The 18565-nt window shown below is 38.9% G+C and overlaps 1 protein-coding gene across 1 annotated transcript; it reads right to left on the bottom strand.

Annotated features, from left to right (window-relative positions):
- Nucleotides 1-1514: 1514 nt before the first annotated feature.
- Nucleotides 1515-3217, bottom strand: LOC105951537 (patatin-like protein 2). Its single transcript, XM_088822022.1, has 5 exons — nucleotides 3037-3217; nucleotides 2749-2941; nucleotides 2475-2636; nucleotides 2053-2358; nucleotides 1515-1953 (listed from the first exon to the last, which is right to left on the bottom strand). Exons 1-5 carry the CDS (start codon nucleotides 3135-3137, stop codon nucleotides 1642-1644), a joined length of 1074 nt encoding a protein of 357 aa, XP_088678148.1. The 5' UTR covers nucleotides 3138-3217; the 3' UTR covers nucleotides 1515-1641.
- Nucleotides 3218-18565: the final 15348 nt, after the last annotated feature.

Raw genomic sequence — 18565 nt, 5'->3', positions numbered from 1 at the left:
TTCGGAAGTTCGGAAAAAAATCGGAAATCACATAAGCTTTAAAATTTCAAAACTTAGCCGAAAATTTCTATAATGTTCATAATTTTTCAAAAACAAGAAAATTCACGTCGATAAAAGTAAAACTAATAACTACTAAAATTCAGTTCAAAAAAATAAATAAAAATAAACACAACGTAATATCCAATAAAACTTCTAATAACAATTCATTATGTCAAAATCCATAAACAAAACTTATAGGTGTATTTTTCGGAAAATAAGAATTATATAATATATATTATTTATAGGTGTATTTTTCGGAAAAAAATCGGATTTTTTCGGAATTAATATCGGAATTAAATCGGATCGGAAATCGGAAATTCCAAATTTATTTTATATAATTCCAATTCCAATCCAAAAAAATCGGAAAAATTCGGAAATCGGAATTTCGGAAGTCGGAATGAAAAAAGTTGTTCCAAAATCAGAACTTTTCGGATCGGAATCGGCGGAAATTGGAAATTCCGTTCCAACTTGCACCCCTACGATGAATAAACAAAAGGGTAAAATTCATTTTGCACCCCTGTACTATGAGAAATGTATCGTTTACCCCCCTGATGTATGAAAAACATCAAATACCCCCCTGCCGTTAACTTTTTTCTTGAATCCGTTAGTCAAACCCTTTGACTGGCCGTTATAAAGACCCGTTGGCTTTTTTTTGACGAAATTACCCCCAATAATCTCTATATATAGATCGTCTAGTTTTAGCTCTTTTTTTACTAAATTTTCCCACTTATTCAACCATTTTTTCACTCTTTTCAACATGTTTTTTTCACTATTTTCACCATTTTTTTTTCTTCTGTTCTTGAATTCTTCATTTGTCTTAGATCCACATATTTGTAAACCAACTAACATAATCATTATGATGATTGTAACCAAACAACTTAATTTTAGATTCTTCAAAAATAACTGAACACGTTCCTTATTGTTTGGCCAATCAAACAAAACCTATATAGAGATTATTGGGGGTAATTTCGTCAAAAAAAAAAAGCCAACGGGTCTTTATAACGGCCAGTCAAAGGGTTTGACTAACGGATTCAAGAAAAAAGTTAACGGCAGGGGGGTATTTGATGTTTTTCATACATCAGGGGGGTAAACGATACATTTCTCATAGTACAGGGGTGCAAAATGAATTTTACCCTAAACAAAAGTGAAGAGCAAAAGGCATACAGAAAGTAGAAGAAAGCTGTGGGAGGCTTCTTAGGTTTTAAGGCATCCATTTTTGCTGCGAATTTCGCTTCTTATACAGTTTTTATATCAATTATATAAAAAAATTCATTAAATAATATTTTGATAGCAAAATTCAAAAAACAAATTATCTCAATTTATTAATTTATTTAACTGCAATGCCCTGGTTTGTTTGCTTCAAAATAAAAATAAATTTACATTCCACATATTTATTCTATGTTTCATTTTATTGATATATTTATATGTAAAAAGTCAAAGAAAAATGGACACAAAACACTCATGCCTCAAAGAACTATAAAAATAACTTGTATTGAATTATGAATATCTGTGCATACAACCAGAACTAGAGAAATTTCAATTAAAAAAATGAAAAAAAAAACTAAATTAAATTAATGCAAGTAGAGACTAGAGGATGACATATCAACTTTGCTTAAAAAAATAATCAGTTGATGAATCAATCCCCCAACGTTCGAGAAAATCGTTCCAATCGGATGATTCTCTTTTCCTAGCAATATCCCGACGTAGCCGTTTCTCTTTGGAAAGTATTGCTGCTAACCGAATAAGCGCCTCCTCGTTTGTTCCTTGATCAGTAGATGTAACGTATTTTCCGGTACGCAAATCCAGTCTTGAAGTTGGCTTTTTCAGCAAGTCCTCTCCAACTTTGACGAGATTTTTCAAATTCTTCTTTGTTGCGACGTCCACAGACGACGTTACACCGACTAAAGTCTCGTCCTGAAAAAATTATATATATATTTGTTTATAATTGCTTAGAATGATATTACATGTGAAATAAATTAAATTTAAACTTCATCGGAAGAAAAATTAAATTACCTGGATTCTTAGAAAATTTCCACCAGAGTGAAGGGCTCCAATAAAAGTGGAACCATAGTAATTAGTGATGTGTTGTATAGCTTGAAAAATGACATCCCACAAGGGCTTCGATTTACGATTTTTGATCAACCATCTCAAAGTACTCCACTTTGATGCTTTTTTGGCGTCATACTTATGAACTTGTGCTGAACCAGTTCCTAGAGACAATACTAGAAATCGACCTTCTTCTTTTGGACTTCGATGAAAAATACTATTATTTTCTTCATCCATCTTCATCCTTATTATTTCAGCTATTGCTATGAAACACTGCATGCAAAGCAAATCCATAAAAGAAATATTAATAATCTATTCTTGAATTTCGGCTTAATTATATTGTCATAGAATTTTCTATAAAAAAATATTAATTAGTGTAAGATATTTACCGGATCGTTAGCAGCAATCCCGCCATCAATAAGGTTGAATTTTGTTTTCTTGCCCTTTGAATCTCTTGTTTTGAAGTAGTGTGCTGGGAGATAAGTCGGAGCGGCTGAAGTTCCTAAGCAAATATCCGAGAGCGAAGCATCTAAGCTTGGGTCGTTTTTTACCTAAATAGTTAACAATAAGATCGATATAATAAAAAACGTGACCTTAATAAATGAAATATATAGGATAATATATTATAAATAATAAATCAGTATGAAAAGCACACAAACATACCTCATAGCTGGAGAAGATAGTGTGGCTCATCTTTTTAATTTCAAAAGTTGGAATAACAATATTTGTCAATGTTTCATGCAATTTTGTGTCTCCAAGTTTCTTCTTGAGTAGGGCTCGAAGATATTTTCCGTCATATTTCGGACCAGATAAAAAACACTTGAGCGCCGTTGCAGTGTGACTAACAAGATTATCCCTACAACCAATTCCAAGTACGTTGAATTTCGGAGCTAAAATTCAAAATTTAAATAAAGAAATAAATAAATAAAGAAAGAGAGAAAGAAGTAGTACCTCTCTTGGGGAAATATTTCCGGACAGTTCTCAAGGTAGAAATCTTTAATATCTTTCGCAGCAAACAATGGTCGATTCTTTTCGTTTGGAGCGGTAAGCATTACACTGATGAGACCTCTTGTGCTTGTGCCTGCGATTACGTCAAAGTAATCTGCAAGTCGAGCATCTTCACCATCCAATTTTTGAAATATATATACATGCATGCATCAAATATTGATAAAAAGAAAAAAAAAATCAGTACACGAATCGAAAAGTAAGAGCTAATAAATATATACACATACCTGAAGTTGTGACTCGAGAAATTCGAGGATAACTCCGGGGATTATCCCTCTAACTCCACCACCGTCAATCGCCAAAACTCGGATCAATTTTCCGAAAGGTTGGTGCTCCATCTGAAATGAAAGAATTTATGGTCCCGAATTCGTATTATACAGAGATGTTATCTGAGGTGTTGTGACACTTGAGATAACATGCAGCGGAAATATACAGATTAAAAGACAAAACACTCAGAAGTAAAAATGTTCACAAGTAAAGACTTGTGAACTTGCCCTTTACAGGACGGAAAAATATATTAAAATCAGTATTCTAAGAATACAAACAGAAGAGGTGCGAAAACTTCTTCCTTATGAATGAATCTTTTTCAAGATCATTCTTACAATCAAATCTAGATACTAAAAGAAAACTATTAAAAATTCTAGATTTCAAAGAATGTACTCTTAAAGAGTACGTACAACAGATCCTAGAAACACTCTAAAATATTCAAGATCAGCACTTCAGCACACTCTATGTTTCTTCGAAAATCTGTCCATTCTTGAGTCTTGAGTTTGGTATTTATAGACTTGCCAAGCTTCCACTCCTCAGCCCATGATCTGCAAGGAAACCAACCACAAGAGCACTCAAGATAATGGGTTAGTGGGTTAGTTAGGAAGTTAAAATAAAACCCACTATTAAACCCACTAATCACTACTTAGCCCACTAAGCCATGACACTTAGCCCACTAAGTAATAACTAAAATTTAGTTTTGAAAGTAAGAGAGTTAAAAAACACTTTTGTAAATAACAACGTGTTTCAAACTCCCCCTTTTTAACTTTCTGATCAAAACTAAATTTTAGTTAGAACCCCCCCTGAGATATTGCTTGAACTCCCCCTGACTTTGAGAATACCAAAAAGAATATAGAAAGATCAATTCAAAATAAATTCAGCAGGATAGTTCAACAAAAACTTAAACAAGAAATATCCAAAGTGTAATCCTAGTTAAAAGTTCAGGGGAAAATAAAAACAGAACAAAATCAAAGTATTGTTCATGAAAACATTTAAAGTAGAATCTCCAAAGTCTCCTCAGTGTCAGCTGCTCCTCCATCACTTGCACTGGATCCACGGCTCTCCTCTTCAGCCTCATTCTTTGCTCCTTCTTCATTAACTCCTTGCTCTCTGCCTCTGGCATCCAAAGGGTGGGAAGTTCCTGCTTCATCTTCATGACCTTTTTCTCCCCCTTTTTGATCAGAAAGAGCCTTTTGGAGCATGTCCACCATGGTCTGGTGATAGGTAATCTGAGCTAGAGAGTGAGTAAGCTGCTGTAACAGAAGATCTCTAGGAACAGACACAAGAATGTTAGAAGTGTTGTCAACATTGGGAGCAACACCTTCAGTACCCAGATTATTTTGACCTGATTCACTTGAGAGAAAATTATCTCCATTCCAGGGAAGGTCTTGGACATGAGGAGCTCTTAGAAAATTTTGAGATACAGTGATCATGCCTTGTGGAGTGTGAAGATACTCAGAGTCATCTTGGCCCAAGTTTTGGGAGAGTAAAATGGAATAGATGAGAGAAGGATAAGGAAGATGAGTTGAGGGTGAAATTTTCTGGGCAAGATGACCTATAGTATTGAAGAAAAGTTTGCCAAAATCAACTGGTATTCCCATCCCCAATTTGTACATGAGAACTGCATGAGGTTTAGTTACCACAGAGACATTTTTAGAAGGAATCCAATTTATCACTGTGAGTCTAAACAAGACAGAGTAGAAAACAGTGAGTTGAGAAACCTTAAATTTTCTGGGGTGAGCAGGCCAACTTTTTAAACAATTTCCAGAAATAACTTTACAAACCTCAGTAAAATCACCATAATTATCCTCATCAATCACAGTAGGAGTTTGTAAATGAGAGTTGATAATTTTGGGAGAAAAGGAGAAGATAGAATTTCTCACAAAAACTTTGCCAAAGTTTGGAGAATTTTTCTTTAAAAAAGAGGTTTGCAAATTTGCAAAAAATTCCTTTACCACAGTGGGATCATAGGAGCAGGCAATGTCAACAAGGCTAAGAATGTTTCTTTGATGAATAAAAGCAGTGATTCTATGCCTATCAAACTCTTCCTTGGAAATTTTCTTTTCCTCAATGAATTGACAATTCATGACTTGAGGACTCAAAATGGAATCAGATTCAAAATAAAAGTTAGGACTGAAGGCATTGTTTACCTCAAAAGGGGTTGACAAATTCTTTCCATCCAAGTCTGGTTCTTCTTCTTCTGAGGAGTCCTCATCTTCTGAATCTTCCAGTGCATCTGGAGTGTATGCTGGTTCAGGTGATGCAGCAGGTGGGACAACATCTTCTTCCTGCTGAGAAGAGTCTTCAGAAGATTCACTGTCTGAATCTGAAGATGGCAAGTTTTTGCGAAAAGCAGCTAGAGGAACCTCCTAGCTATCATCACTTTTCTCTGGTTCTTCAGCCTGAGGAGAAGATCCATCTGCTTGAACAACTGCTTCTGCCAAGGTTTCCAGAGGATCTGCAGGAGGTCCTGATGGAGTTTCTTCAGTAGTGGTGAAGTCCTGAGCATCAACAGTGGGAATGTTAACATGCTCTTTAGGAACAGAATGTGGAGAGGCTGCTGTTGCCATACTGGGCTGAGATGTCTCCCCCTGAGTTGAAGCTGGGGGAGATGAGTTGTTGGATGATGACTCGGAGGAGCTGGAGGACAAGGCTTGAGCCTCTGGTGCTGCAAAGGTAGGATCCCCTGCTTCATCATCAGTTTCTTCATCTACCAAATGGAGTCCTCTTCGTGGATTTGGGCGAACTGGGGTGCGACCACCTCTGCCTCCTCTTCTTCCACCTCTGCCTCCTCTTCTGGGAGAGTTTTCTCCCCTCCGGCGTTGTGGCCCAGCAGTATTCAGATCTGGGAAGGGGTTCATGCGCTTGGACCGGCGAGTTGGAAATCTTCCGGCAGTGGAAGAGGGACCCACGAAATCGAAGTTGTCTGGGTCAATCGGATTCAGCTCGTCGCCGGGCTCAATGTAGCTGATAGGAAGAGCATCAAGGTTGACCGGATGAACGATTATGGCCAGATTTGGGTCTGCTGGTTCGGGTGCTGCAACATCGTTGTGGACATCATCTTCGGCTGGAAGGGGATTTCTAGGTGGAGATGCCATGATACAGTAGATAAAAATTTCTTCTTTGTGCTTTTGATTTGAAAGTGTGAATTTTCGAAAGATTAAGCACGAAATTTATAAGCCCTAGTTTTTGCTGAGGAAGAGAGGAAAAAAAAACGAAGTGGGGAAGATGAAGAAGTGGGGTGCGTTTTTCGTGGAGAAAGTGTGTTTAAGGAGAATAATACTTCCTTTGGCAGTTTAAGGCAAAACGTGACACATGGCATAATAAGGAGTGGACTTAGTGGAAAATGAAAGACTAACCCATGTACCCCATGACCCATATAAATAGTGATAATTCAATAATATCACTCACGAAATATTCACAAAAATAGAAAAACAAATTTATTAATGATTAATAGTATGAGAAAAATTGGCTAACAGGCATAGATTTTATTATCTAAATTATATATATATATATATATATATATATATATATATATATATATATATATATATATATATATATATATATATATATATATATATATATATATATATATATATATATATATATATATATATATATATATATATATATATATATATATATATATATATATTTTTATTTTTTTTTTTTTTATTTTTTTTTTATAAAACTCTTATTTTCAAGTGAAACAATTCACATGGAACATGATCAAGTGTTCAGTTTGAAGGTTCCTCAGTTACTAAGATATGACTATCAAAATAGAGGAGTTTGACTTATGTGAGTGGAATTATTTCCCAAATGTTTACATGAAGCATGATCACGTTTCAAGGTGAAAGACTTCCAGTTACTTATTTAGAAAAATAATTCATCACAGTGAAGTCATTATTTAAAGAAGCTAAGCTTCATTAAATTATGTTGCAGCTTAAGATGTTTGATGTGGTGCTGCAACATATTTCAGGACATGTTTATTGGGTACACATCCCGAGAGATTTTCTGAGTTTAGAAAACCTCTCATAATCTAAGGCCTTTGTAAAGATGTCAGCCAGCTGATCTTCTGTAGGAATGTACTTTAAGCACACTATATTTTTCTCAACTATATCACGAATAAAATGATGTTTAATATCTATGTGTTTAGTTCGTGAGTGTTGAACAGGATTTTTTTGAAATGTCAATAGCACTTGAATTATCACAATATATGGTCACGGTATCACTGGTCAACCCATAATCTCCCAACATTTGTTTCATCCAAATTAGTTGACCACAACACCCTCCAGCAGCTACATATTCTGATTCAGCTGTTGAGAGAGAAACACAGTTTTGCTTTCTACTAAACCAAGAAACCAGATTATTCCCCAAAAAGAAACATGCACCTGAAGTGCTTTTTCTGTCACTTATATCCCCAGCCCAATCAGAATCACTAAAACCTATCAAGTTTGTGTTTGTGTCTTTGAAAAACTGAATCCCTAAATCTACTGTACCTGCAACATACCTAATAATCCTCTTCACAGCTTTAAGATGAGTTACTTTGGGATTAGCTTGATACCTGGCACACACACAAACACTAAACATAACGTCAGGTCTGCTTGCTGTTAGATACAGAAGGCTTCCAATCATGCTTCTGTATAGAGTGCTGTCAACATCTTCTGCAACATCATCCTTATACAGTTTTTGGCTAGAACCCATTGGAGTTTTCATGTGCTTGGCTGACTCCAACTCAAATCTTTTGACCAGATTGAGAGCATACTTCTTTTGATTTACAAAAATTCCTTCACCTGACTGTTTGATTTGGAGTCCTAGGAAGTAATTCAACTCCCCAACCATGCTCATTTCAAAAGTGTGAGCCATGGAATCTACAAAAGACTGTAAAAGGTTAGCACAAGTAGAGCCAAAGACAATATCATCAACATATATCTGAACAATAATGATATGATTATTTGTTCTTTTAATAAATAGAGTTCTGTCTGCCTCTCCTCTGTTGAACTTTATTTCAAGTAAGAAGTCAGTGAGTCTTTGATACCAAGCTCTAGGTGTTAGAGTAGGTGACCAACAAGCCAACTTGTGGCTGTGGTATTTCGTATTTATTATTGTAATAAACGAACCTTTATTCGTATTAATGATAAAACACATTGGCATTCTATATCTTTGTCCCTTTGTCACAAGCATAGATATAGTCCTTACAGTTATTACAAGTACTAGTAATTGATCGTTAGGATCGTGAGATATTTACTTAAGTATTATAACTGTTAAACGTGTTCCTAGTCGAAGGGTTACGCCACTAATGAGGATATCGGCCTTTCCCATTAAGACTAGCACTTAGTGTATGTGTACTGCATCTCATCAGTAAACGGTATTGTGATATCGGCATGCATAAGTGGGTGCTCGTAAGTTGACGAGTTCACTGAACTCCCTCACCCTAGAAATCTCTAAGTGGTTCCCAATAATCGAGTAGAGATATCTATGGTATAGTTGTACACCATTAGTCCTTATGACCTAGACATCACCGTGACTTCACTAGAGGACCAGCTGTATCGTGACCTGTCCCTGAGTTCCACCGAGGACCATCCCAAGGGCCAGTGTTCGTGCAGTCCGAAATCTAGTGGGAGGTCTGTGCATTGTAGTCGGGGATTCGATCGCTAGAATAGTCTTGGATGTCCTGTGTGTTCTGAAAGTTTGTATTCATTCTAAGTCTCTGGCCAGAGCTGACTAAGTGATGATTAGAGGATTCGATTCTCTAAGTCATGCACGTAACGATTACAACACTTAGAACGATCGCACCGTTATTGAACATATAAAGAGGTCTCGATGAACCAATGCCTCTAGTTCGATCGGGACATATGAATCGAAGGGACCGTACTGTACGTTAACTATATCTGAAGGTTCTTGCAGGCACTTCATTTGTATCTAGGGAATCATGACGCGTAGTTGCTAGACGCCAATCTTGATTCGTTGGGTGATTAAGGTGAAACGAGCTTCATCTTAATTGTAACTCGAAGGGGACGAGTTTTGACCACAAAGAGTTGTGGGCCCACGGCTAGCTTACACCTGAACCATCGAGGGTCACACTGCTCGTGCACATGAGATCTTTGAATAAACGGTCAGAGATAAAATAGTTTATCTTTGCATAATTGGAAGTCAATATGATTGAGTCCAACATTCGTAATTTGGAATTATGAATGAGAATAAGAAAAGGAAAAGAATAAGCGAACATGTTAGTGAACTTTCTAAATCGGGAAGTTTCCAAATTTAGAAAGTCCACTGAACTAGGGTTTCCACTTTTGGAAAGTTGGAAAATAAGAGATGGCACTCGTAATGACGAGAAAATTATAATGACTCGGCAATTGTAATCGTTACAATTTTTCGATCATTGAATTGAGAGATACGAGCGATTAAAGAAACTAACGAGCTTAAGCTGTTGGGCCCAGTCCAACTTAAGCCCGCTAGGGTTTCATGCTAGGGACTATAAATACATGATTTATAACCCTAGCACACACACACAAAAACCCTAACCCTAATCGGCCACCCTCTCTCTCTCGCCCTCTCTTCCGCGCGGCCACCACCGCGCCACCACCGCCGCTCCGTCGCCGGAAACGGCCGTTCCTCGGCCGGCTTTTGTTCGGTATTCTTTCTCCTTTATTTTCTTTCCGTTTTATTCTAACTACTTCGTGTCTAGTGCCACGATTTAGTAGATCGAAGTATACGAGGTGAAATCCGAGAGGAGGAAGACCGTAGATCGAAGAATCGAGGAGCAACGCACGAGCCGAAGCCGCACGCTGCCCCACGCGCCGCCTCGCACAACCGCGCGTGCTGTACACGCGCCGCCGTGAGCTGCCACACCGCCGCTGCTGCTGCTCCATTGCTGCCCCGATTCTACGGATTGGTTTCCGTAGTAATCACGACGAATTGTTCGCTCCTACCTCACGCGTCAAGAGGTAAATACTCGAAACCCTAGTTTCGTTTTAGGGTTTAATTTAAACTATGATTTCATGCTTGTGTTTGTATGATTTTATGTGATTATGTGTAATCGATTAAATCGTTGCGAGCATGTTATTTGGTTTAAATTGCGAGCATGTTAATTGATTTAAATTCGGTTAAATTTATTAGCATGTATGTTGTTTTTAATTTCGCTGGAAGCGCAAAGGTACGCAATTAATTGATTTAATTTGTCGGGCATGTACTTGTGTGCTTTAAAGTGGTTTAAATCACGTAAAATTTTTGTTTTCCGCTGCGTATGCGTGCCCGAAACCCAACAGTGGTATCAGAGCTCGTTGCGCAATTAATTGCGTTTCGTTTTAATATGCATGTTCGATTTATTAAAGTAGCGATTGTCGTATTATGTAATTGGGAGTTTTCGTAAGTTTAAAATATTTTTGAAATATTGTTTAGAATTTTTCCAGCTTTAAAATTGTTTAAAATTGGAAAATCGGATCTGAAATTGTTTTTAAAATGTCGGTTTTTTAAATGTTCGGATCGAACCGGCCGAACCGGCCGGTTCGATGGTTGTGTGCGGTTTAGTTGACCGAATCCAAGTGGATTCGGGTCGGTCAGACCGGTTCTCGGTCCGACTGACCCGGCCCACTGACTTGGGTCAGCTGGACCGGACAGAACCGGCCCGATTCGGTCCGAACCGGTCAGACCGGTTGGGCCGAACCGGACCACTGAAAAATAAAAAAAAAAAAAAAAAAAAAAAATTTATTTCAGATTTCTAAAATTAAACTTAAAACAAATTGATTTTAATTTTTGGAAAATTATTTTCAATTAATCCCAATTAGATAATTGGATCGACAATCATCTATTTTAGTAAATAGGTGTTAGATTAATTAATTAATTTAAATTGTTAAATTGATTTCAATTAATAGAACACATATATAATATTGATTATAAGTTCAACTTAATTAGTAGTACCTCAACATTATTTGAATGACTTATGCTAGTTGAGGTTCTATAATTATTTTGAAAACTCGATAATTAATTAATGTAATTAATTATGAAATTAGGTCGTATGTTCCTCTTAGGACAATATGCGTTTTCCATATACCTTTAGAGAACATAGATGTAGGAATCACATAGACCAATCCAAAACCTTCTGATGAGATAAAACACTTAATCAAAACCCCTCATTCTTTTAATTAAGAATCATTTCAAGCTATAAAGAAAAACCCAATCTGTTGAGTTATTTCTTTCCTTCTGCCAACGGTTGGATTATGTGTAGCCCTTTACTATAGTGCAGTAAGCCGTGTTAGCGGGGAGTGCTATGGTAGAGTAAGCTGTAATTCAATTGACATAATGATGAAGGTAGCCATAGAAAAGGGTTATGTTGAATTAACGTGGTCGGCTAGATTAACTAGGGACTGCATTAGTTTGGCATAATCGAGTTCTATGAGCATCTTTGATTGGTAGGTTAGACTTGACACACGACGATTTTGATATTCGCGAGATTAACTTAGGTCATTATCAAGTGTGAGGAAAATTAATTTAGGGTCATATTGTGGATATGATTGATTGTGATCTACCTTTGGGCAAATATAATCGGGCTAGATTAACTACGGGTTATATTTGTCTATTGGACCTAAAGCCCATTAAGAAAAATCAGTTTTCTCGTTTGTCTACTAGAGGGAAGTGGAACTCGATAAAATTAGTGGGAGAACAATTAAATAACATAAGTCCAAACATTTAATTGTAACAATCATTTAACGCGAATCTCTAATAATCCTCTTCTCTATATGTCTCAGATAATTATGTCTAAGAATCCCATAATGTCAATCCTCGACAATAAACTCAATGGCCCTAATTACCTAGATTGGTTGCGTAGTCTTAAGCTTGTGCTAACTGTTGAGGGGCGTCTCTACGTTTTGAACGAGAGGCTTCCCGCCACTATACCTGCCACAGCGACTGATGCTGAAAAGGAAACTTATGAAGTTTGGAAGAAAGATGACACTCATGCTAGGTGCTATATGATAGCCGCCATGGAGCCCGCGCTTGCGAGGAAATATGAGTCTCACTTGCATGCTTTCGATATAAAGGCTCATCTCGATAGCATGTATAGTGAGAATATTAGGGCATCGAGGTACGCTGCTACAAAGGAGTTGATCACAGCGAGACTGCGCGAAGGGACTTCGGTCCACGAGCACTGTCTCAAAATGATCACTCTCCTTGAAAAGCTAGTGAATCTTGATGTCACCCTCCCGGCCGAGCTCTCGTTGGATTTGATCCTGTTGTCTCTTCCTAGTTCCTATGAATCGTTCATAGTGAACTTCAACATGAACAAACTAGATCCTCCCTTGGATGAGTTAATGAACATGTTGGTCAGCTTCGAGTCCACCATTAAGAAAGAGAAGTCTGTTCTCATTGCTGCTCCTTCTGGAAAGAAGAGTTCTTTCCAAAAGAAGAGAAAGGAAAGAGTTTCCTTCCCAAACAGCAAGTTCGAAGTGGGTGAAGGCAGTGGGGGCCCCAAAGCAAAGGTTAGCAAACAAGTTGATGATGCTTGCCATCACTGTGGAAAGAAAGGACATTGGCGCCGCAACTGCAAGGCTTACCTAAAGCAGAAAGGTTCTGAAAAGGGTACGTATTTCATTGACGTAAATTTGTCTGTCAACTCTTCTTCTTGGGTATTGGATACGGGCTGTGGCTCACATTTGTGCAATGATTTGCAGCTAATGACAAGAAGTCGAAGACTTAGGGCGGGTGAGACCTACCTAAGGATGGGGAATGGAGCAAGAGTTGCTGCTGAAGCCATTGGGACTATTTACTTAAATGTTTTGGATTCTAGTTTTCCTATTGTTTTGAACGATTGTTTATTTGTTCCGTCGCTCATTAGAAACCTTATTTCTATTCCTGTATTAGATATTGAAGGTTTTACTTTTGTTTTTGGAAATTCGATTTGCATTATACAAAAGAATGAGAATTTAATTTGCAAAGGACGGCTATTAAACAACTTATATGAACTAAATCCAAGTGAAATACCTATTAACGTTATATCAGCAAAACGTAAGGAGATAGATCAAAACCCCGCACAACTTTGGCACGCTAGATTAGGTCATGTCTCTTTAAGAAGGATGAACGATTTTGTTAGTGAAGGATTGTTCTCTTTGGAGGACGTGAAATCACTACAAACTTGTGAATCTTGCCTTAAAGGGAAAATGACCAAGTCACCCTACAAAGGGGTAATGGAACGAGCCGAAGGTCTTTTGGATTTGATCCATACAGACGTATGTGGTCCACTAAGTGTTAGTGCGAAGGGTGGATATAACTACTTCGCTACCTTTACCGACGATTATTCTAGGTATGGGTATGTGTACTTGATGAAGTACAAGTCTGAAACATTTGAAAGGTTCAAAGATTTTAGACACGAAGTGGAAAAGCAACTCGGACGAAGTATTAAGAAGCTGCGATCCGATCGTGGTGGGGAATACTTGAGCATCGAGTTCATTGACTATCTAAAAGAAAATGGGATACAGTCCCAATGGACTCCACCGGGAACTCCTCAACTTAATGGAGTGTCCGAACGTCGGAATCGAACTTTATTAGATATGGTTCGATCAATGATGGGGTTCACAAACTTACCGGCATACTTGTGGGGTCATGCACTCCGTACTGCCGCGTATTTGCTGAATAGAGTTAACACCAAAGCAGTTAAATCCACACCTTATGAACTTTGGCATTCCCGGAAACCCAATTACAAACATATTAGGATATGGGGTTGTCCCGCTTATGTGAAGCGATTAGTGGGAGATAAGTTGGATAGTAAATCCGACTTGTGCTATTTTGTGGGGTATCCCGAAGACTCAATGGGATACGAGTTCTACTATGTCAAAGAAGCAAAGACGTTTGTTTCGAGAAATGCCACCTTTTTGGAAAGGGAGTTTCTATCCGATAGAAAGGGCAGCATGATAGAACTTGAAGTAGTTCAAGAACCACAAAGTGAAGTTCAAACACAAGATCAAGCAATCGAACCAATACAACAAACCACTAATATACCTCCTGAACCTACGGTACGTAGATCCGAAAGAGTTCGGAAAATGCCGGATAGGTTATTCCTCCTCGAAAATGATGAAGATCATGTTGATCTTGGACGAGATCCAAGAACATACAATGAGGCCGTATCAGATGCGGACATGGGACATTGGCTAACTGCCATGAAATCCGAAATGGACTCCATGTACTCCAACAAGGTGTGGACCTTGGTAGATCCACCTAAGGGAATCGTTCCTATAGGCTGCAAGTGGATCTATAAGAAGAAAATTGGAGTGGATGGAAAGGTGTCGACCTATAAAGCTAGATTGGTAGCAAAAGGATACACTCAAAGGCAAGGTGTTGACTATGAGGAAACTTTTTCGCCGGTCGCGATGCTGAAGTCCATTAGGATTTTGCTGGCCATAGCTGCGTGGTACGACTACGAGATATGGCAAATGGATGTGAAGACCGCCTTCCTTAATAGAGATATTGAGGAAGAAATTTACATGGCGCAGCCGGAAGGCTTCATATCTTCTGGAAGTGAGCAAAAGGTTTGCAAACTCCAGCGATCCATTTATGGATTGAAACAAGCATCCCGTAGTTGGAACATTAGGTTCGACTCAACTATCAAAGAGTTTGATTTTGAGAAGAATCCGGAGGAACCTTGTGTATACAAGAAGGTTAGTGGGAGGGCAGTAATATTTTTAGTGCTTTACGTTGATGACATTCTACTCATTGGGAATGACGTAGGAATGTTACAACAAACGAAAGCATGGTTGTCCACACGTTTCTCAATGAAGGATTTGGGAGAAGCATCTTACGTATTGGGAATACGCATCTATAGAGATAGAGCAAGAAAGATGCTTGGCTTATCCCAAAGCCTGTACATAGACACCGTTATGAAACGGTTTAGCATGGAAGAATCCAAGAAGGGATTCTTGCCAATGTCCCATGGGGTTCGTCTCTCGAAATCTATGTGTCCCCAAACACCTAGTGAAATCGAGGAGATGAAAAGGACGCCCTATGCTTCTGCCATAGGAAGCATAATGTATGGCATGCTATGTACGAGACCCGATATTGCGTATGCTGTGAGTGTCACAAGCAGATATCAGTCTAACCCCGGCCCGGCTCACTGGAAAGCCGTGAAAGATATCCTCAAGTACTTGCGAAGGACTAAGGATATATTTTTGGTCTATGGGGGTGCCGAGTTGAAATTAGAGGGTTTTACCGACTCTAGTTTTCAATCGGACGTGGACGACTCAAAGTCGAATTCTGGATTTATATTCACGCTTAATGGTGGTGCCGTGTGTTGGAAGAGTTCCAAGCAAAGCACGACGGCCGATTCCACTACCGAAGCGGAATACATTGCAGCGTCTGAAGCTGCAAAAGAAGGGACTTGGATAAGGAAGTTCATCCAAGAGTTGGGTGTCATTCCTGATGCTAGTGATCCAGTACCGTTGTACTGTGATAACACCGGAGCCGTGGCGCAAGCTAAGGAGCCACGATCTCATCAGAAGTCAAAGCATATTCTGAGGAAGTATCACGTGATCCGAGAGATCATTGATAGAGGTGAAGTCAAGGTTGAACGAGTCACCTCGGAAGAGAACGTTGCAGACCCCTTCACGAAGCCTTTACCGAGATCGGTCCATGAGAAACATCGAGAGTCGATGGGATTGCGATTTATGGGTAGTTGGCTTTAGGTCAAGTGGGAGATTGTTAGAGTAGGTGACCAACAAGCCAACTTGTGGCTGTGGTATTTCGTATTTATTATTGTAATAAACGAACCTTTATTCGTATTAATGATAAAACACATTGGCATTCTATATCTTTGTCCCTTTGTCACAAGCATAGATATAGTCCTTACAGTTATTACAAGTACTAGTAATTGATCGTTAGGATCGTGAGATATTTACTTAAGTATTATAACTGTTAAACGTGTTCCTAGTCGAAGGGTTACGCCACTAATGAGGATATCGGCCTTTCCCATTAAGACTAGCACTTAGTGTATGTGTACTGCATCTCATCAGTAAACGGTATTGTGATATCGGCATGCATAAGTGGGTGCTCGTAAGTTGACGAGTTCACTGAACTCCCTCACCCTAGAAATCTCTAAGTGGTTCCCAATAATCGAGTAGAGATATCTATGGTATAGTTGTACACCATTAGTCCTTATGACCTAGACATCACCGTGACTTCACTAGAGGACCAGCTGTATCGTGACCTGTCCCTGAGTTCCACCGAGGACCATCCCAAGGGCCAGTGTTCGTGCAGTCCGAAATCTAGTGGGAGGTCTGTGCATTGTAGTCGGGGATTCGATCGCTAGAATAGTCTTGGATGTCCTGTGTGTTCTGAAAGTTTGTATTCATTCTAAGTCTCTGGCCAGAGCTGACTAAGTGATGATTAGAGGATTCGATTCTCTAAGTCATGCACGTAACGATTACAACACTTAGAACGATCGCACCGTTATTGAACATATAAAGAGGTCTCGATGAACCAATGCCTCTAGTTCGATCGGGACATATGAATCGAAGGGACCGTACTGTACGTTAACTATATCTGAAGGTTCTTGCAGGCACTTCATTTGTATCTAGGGAATCATGACGCGTAGTTGCTAGACGCCAATCTTGATTCGTTGGGTGATTAAGGTGAAACGAGCTTCATCTTAATTGTAACTCGAAGGGGACGAGTTTTGACCACAAAGAGTTGTGGGCCCACGGCTAGCTTACACCTGAACCATCGAGGGTCACACTGCTCGTGCACATGAGATCTTTGAATAAACGGTCAGAGATAAAATAGTTTATCTTTGCATAATTGGAAGTCAATATGATTGAGTCCAACATTCGTAATTTGGAATTATGAATGAGAATAAGAAAAGGAAAAGAATAAGCGAACATGTTAGTGAACTTTCTAAATCGGGAAGTTTCCAAATTTAGAAAGTCCACTGAACTAGGGTTTCCACTTTTGGAAAGTTGGAAAATAAGAGATGGCACTCGTAATGACGAGAAAATTATAATGACTCGGCAATTGTAATCGTTACAATTTTTCGATCATTGAATTGAGAGATACGAGCGATTAAAGAAACTAACGAGCTTAAGCTGTTGGGCCCAGTCCAACTTAAGCCCGCTAGGGTTTCATGCTAGGGACTATAAATACATGATTTATAACCCTAGCACACACACACAAAAACCCTAACCCTAATCGGCCACCCTCTCTCTCTCGCCCTCTCTTCCGCGCGGCCACCACCGCGCCACCACCGCCGCTCCGTCGCCGGAAACGGCCGTTCCTCGGCCGGCTTTTGTTCGGTATTCTTTCTCCTTTATTTTCTTTCCGTTTTATTCTAACTACTTCGTGTCTAGTGCCACGATTTAGTAGATCGAAGTATACGAGGTGAAATCCGAGAGGAGGAAGACCGTAGATCGAAGAATCGAGGAGCAACGCACGAGCCGAAGCCGCACGCTGCCCCACGCGCCGCCTCGCACAACCGCGCGTGCTGTACACGCGCCGCCGTGAGCTGCCACACCGCCGCTGCTGCTGCTCCATTGCTGCCCCGATTCTACGGATTGGTTTCCGTAGTAATCACGACGAATTGTTCGCTCCTACCTCACGCGTCAAGAGGTAAATACTCGAAACCCTAGTTTCGTTTTAGGGTTTAATTTAAACTATGATTTCATGCTTGTGTTTGTATGATTTTATGTGATTATGTGTAATCGATTAAATCGTTGCGAGCATGTTATTTGGTTTAAATTGCGAGCATGTTAATTGATTTAAATTCGGTTAAATTTATTAGCATGTATGTTGTTTTTAATTTCGCTGGAAGCGCAAAGGTACGCAATTAATTGATTTAATTTGTCGGGCATGTACTTGTGTGCTTTAAAGTGGTTTAAATCACGTAAAATTTTTGTTTTCCGCTGCGTATGCGTGCCCGAAACCCAACACTAGGAGCTTGTTTAAGACCATACAGTGCCTTCTTAAGTTTGAAAACATTATTAGGCTTGGCAGAATCTTCAAAACCCTTGGGTTGTTCTACATATGCTTCCTCATTTAGAATCCCATTCAGAAATGCACTTTTGATATCCATCTGATACAGTTTGATTTTAAGAAAGCAGGCTATAGCAAGAAGTAATCTAATAGATTCAATTCTAGCTACTGGAGCAAAAGTCTCATCAAAGTCTATACCCTCAATTTGGGTATAACCTTGTGCTACTAACCTAGCCTTATTTCTAACCACTGTACC

This window comes from Erythranthe guttata, chromosome 8, assembly GCF_056151865.1.
Source record: "Erythranthe guttata isolate IM_541 chromosome 8, IM_541, whole genome shotgun sequence".
NCBI classification, from domain to species: Eukaryota; Viridiplantae; Streptophyta; class Magnoliopsida; order Lamiales; family Phrymaceae; genus Erythranthe; species Erythranthe guttata.
Note: the sequence above shows the minus strand (reverse complement) of the source record. Positions and strands in the feature narration are given on the sequence as shown.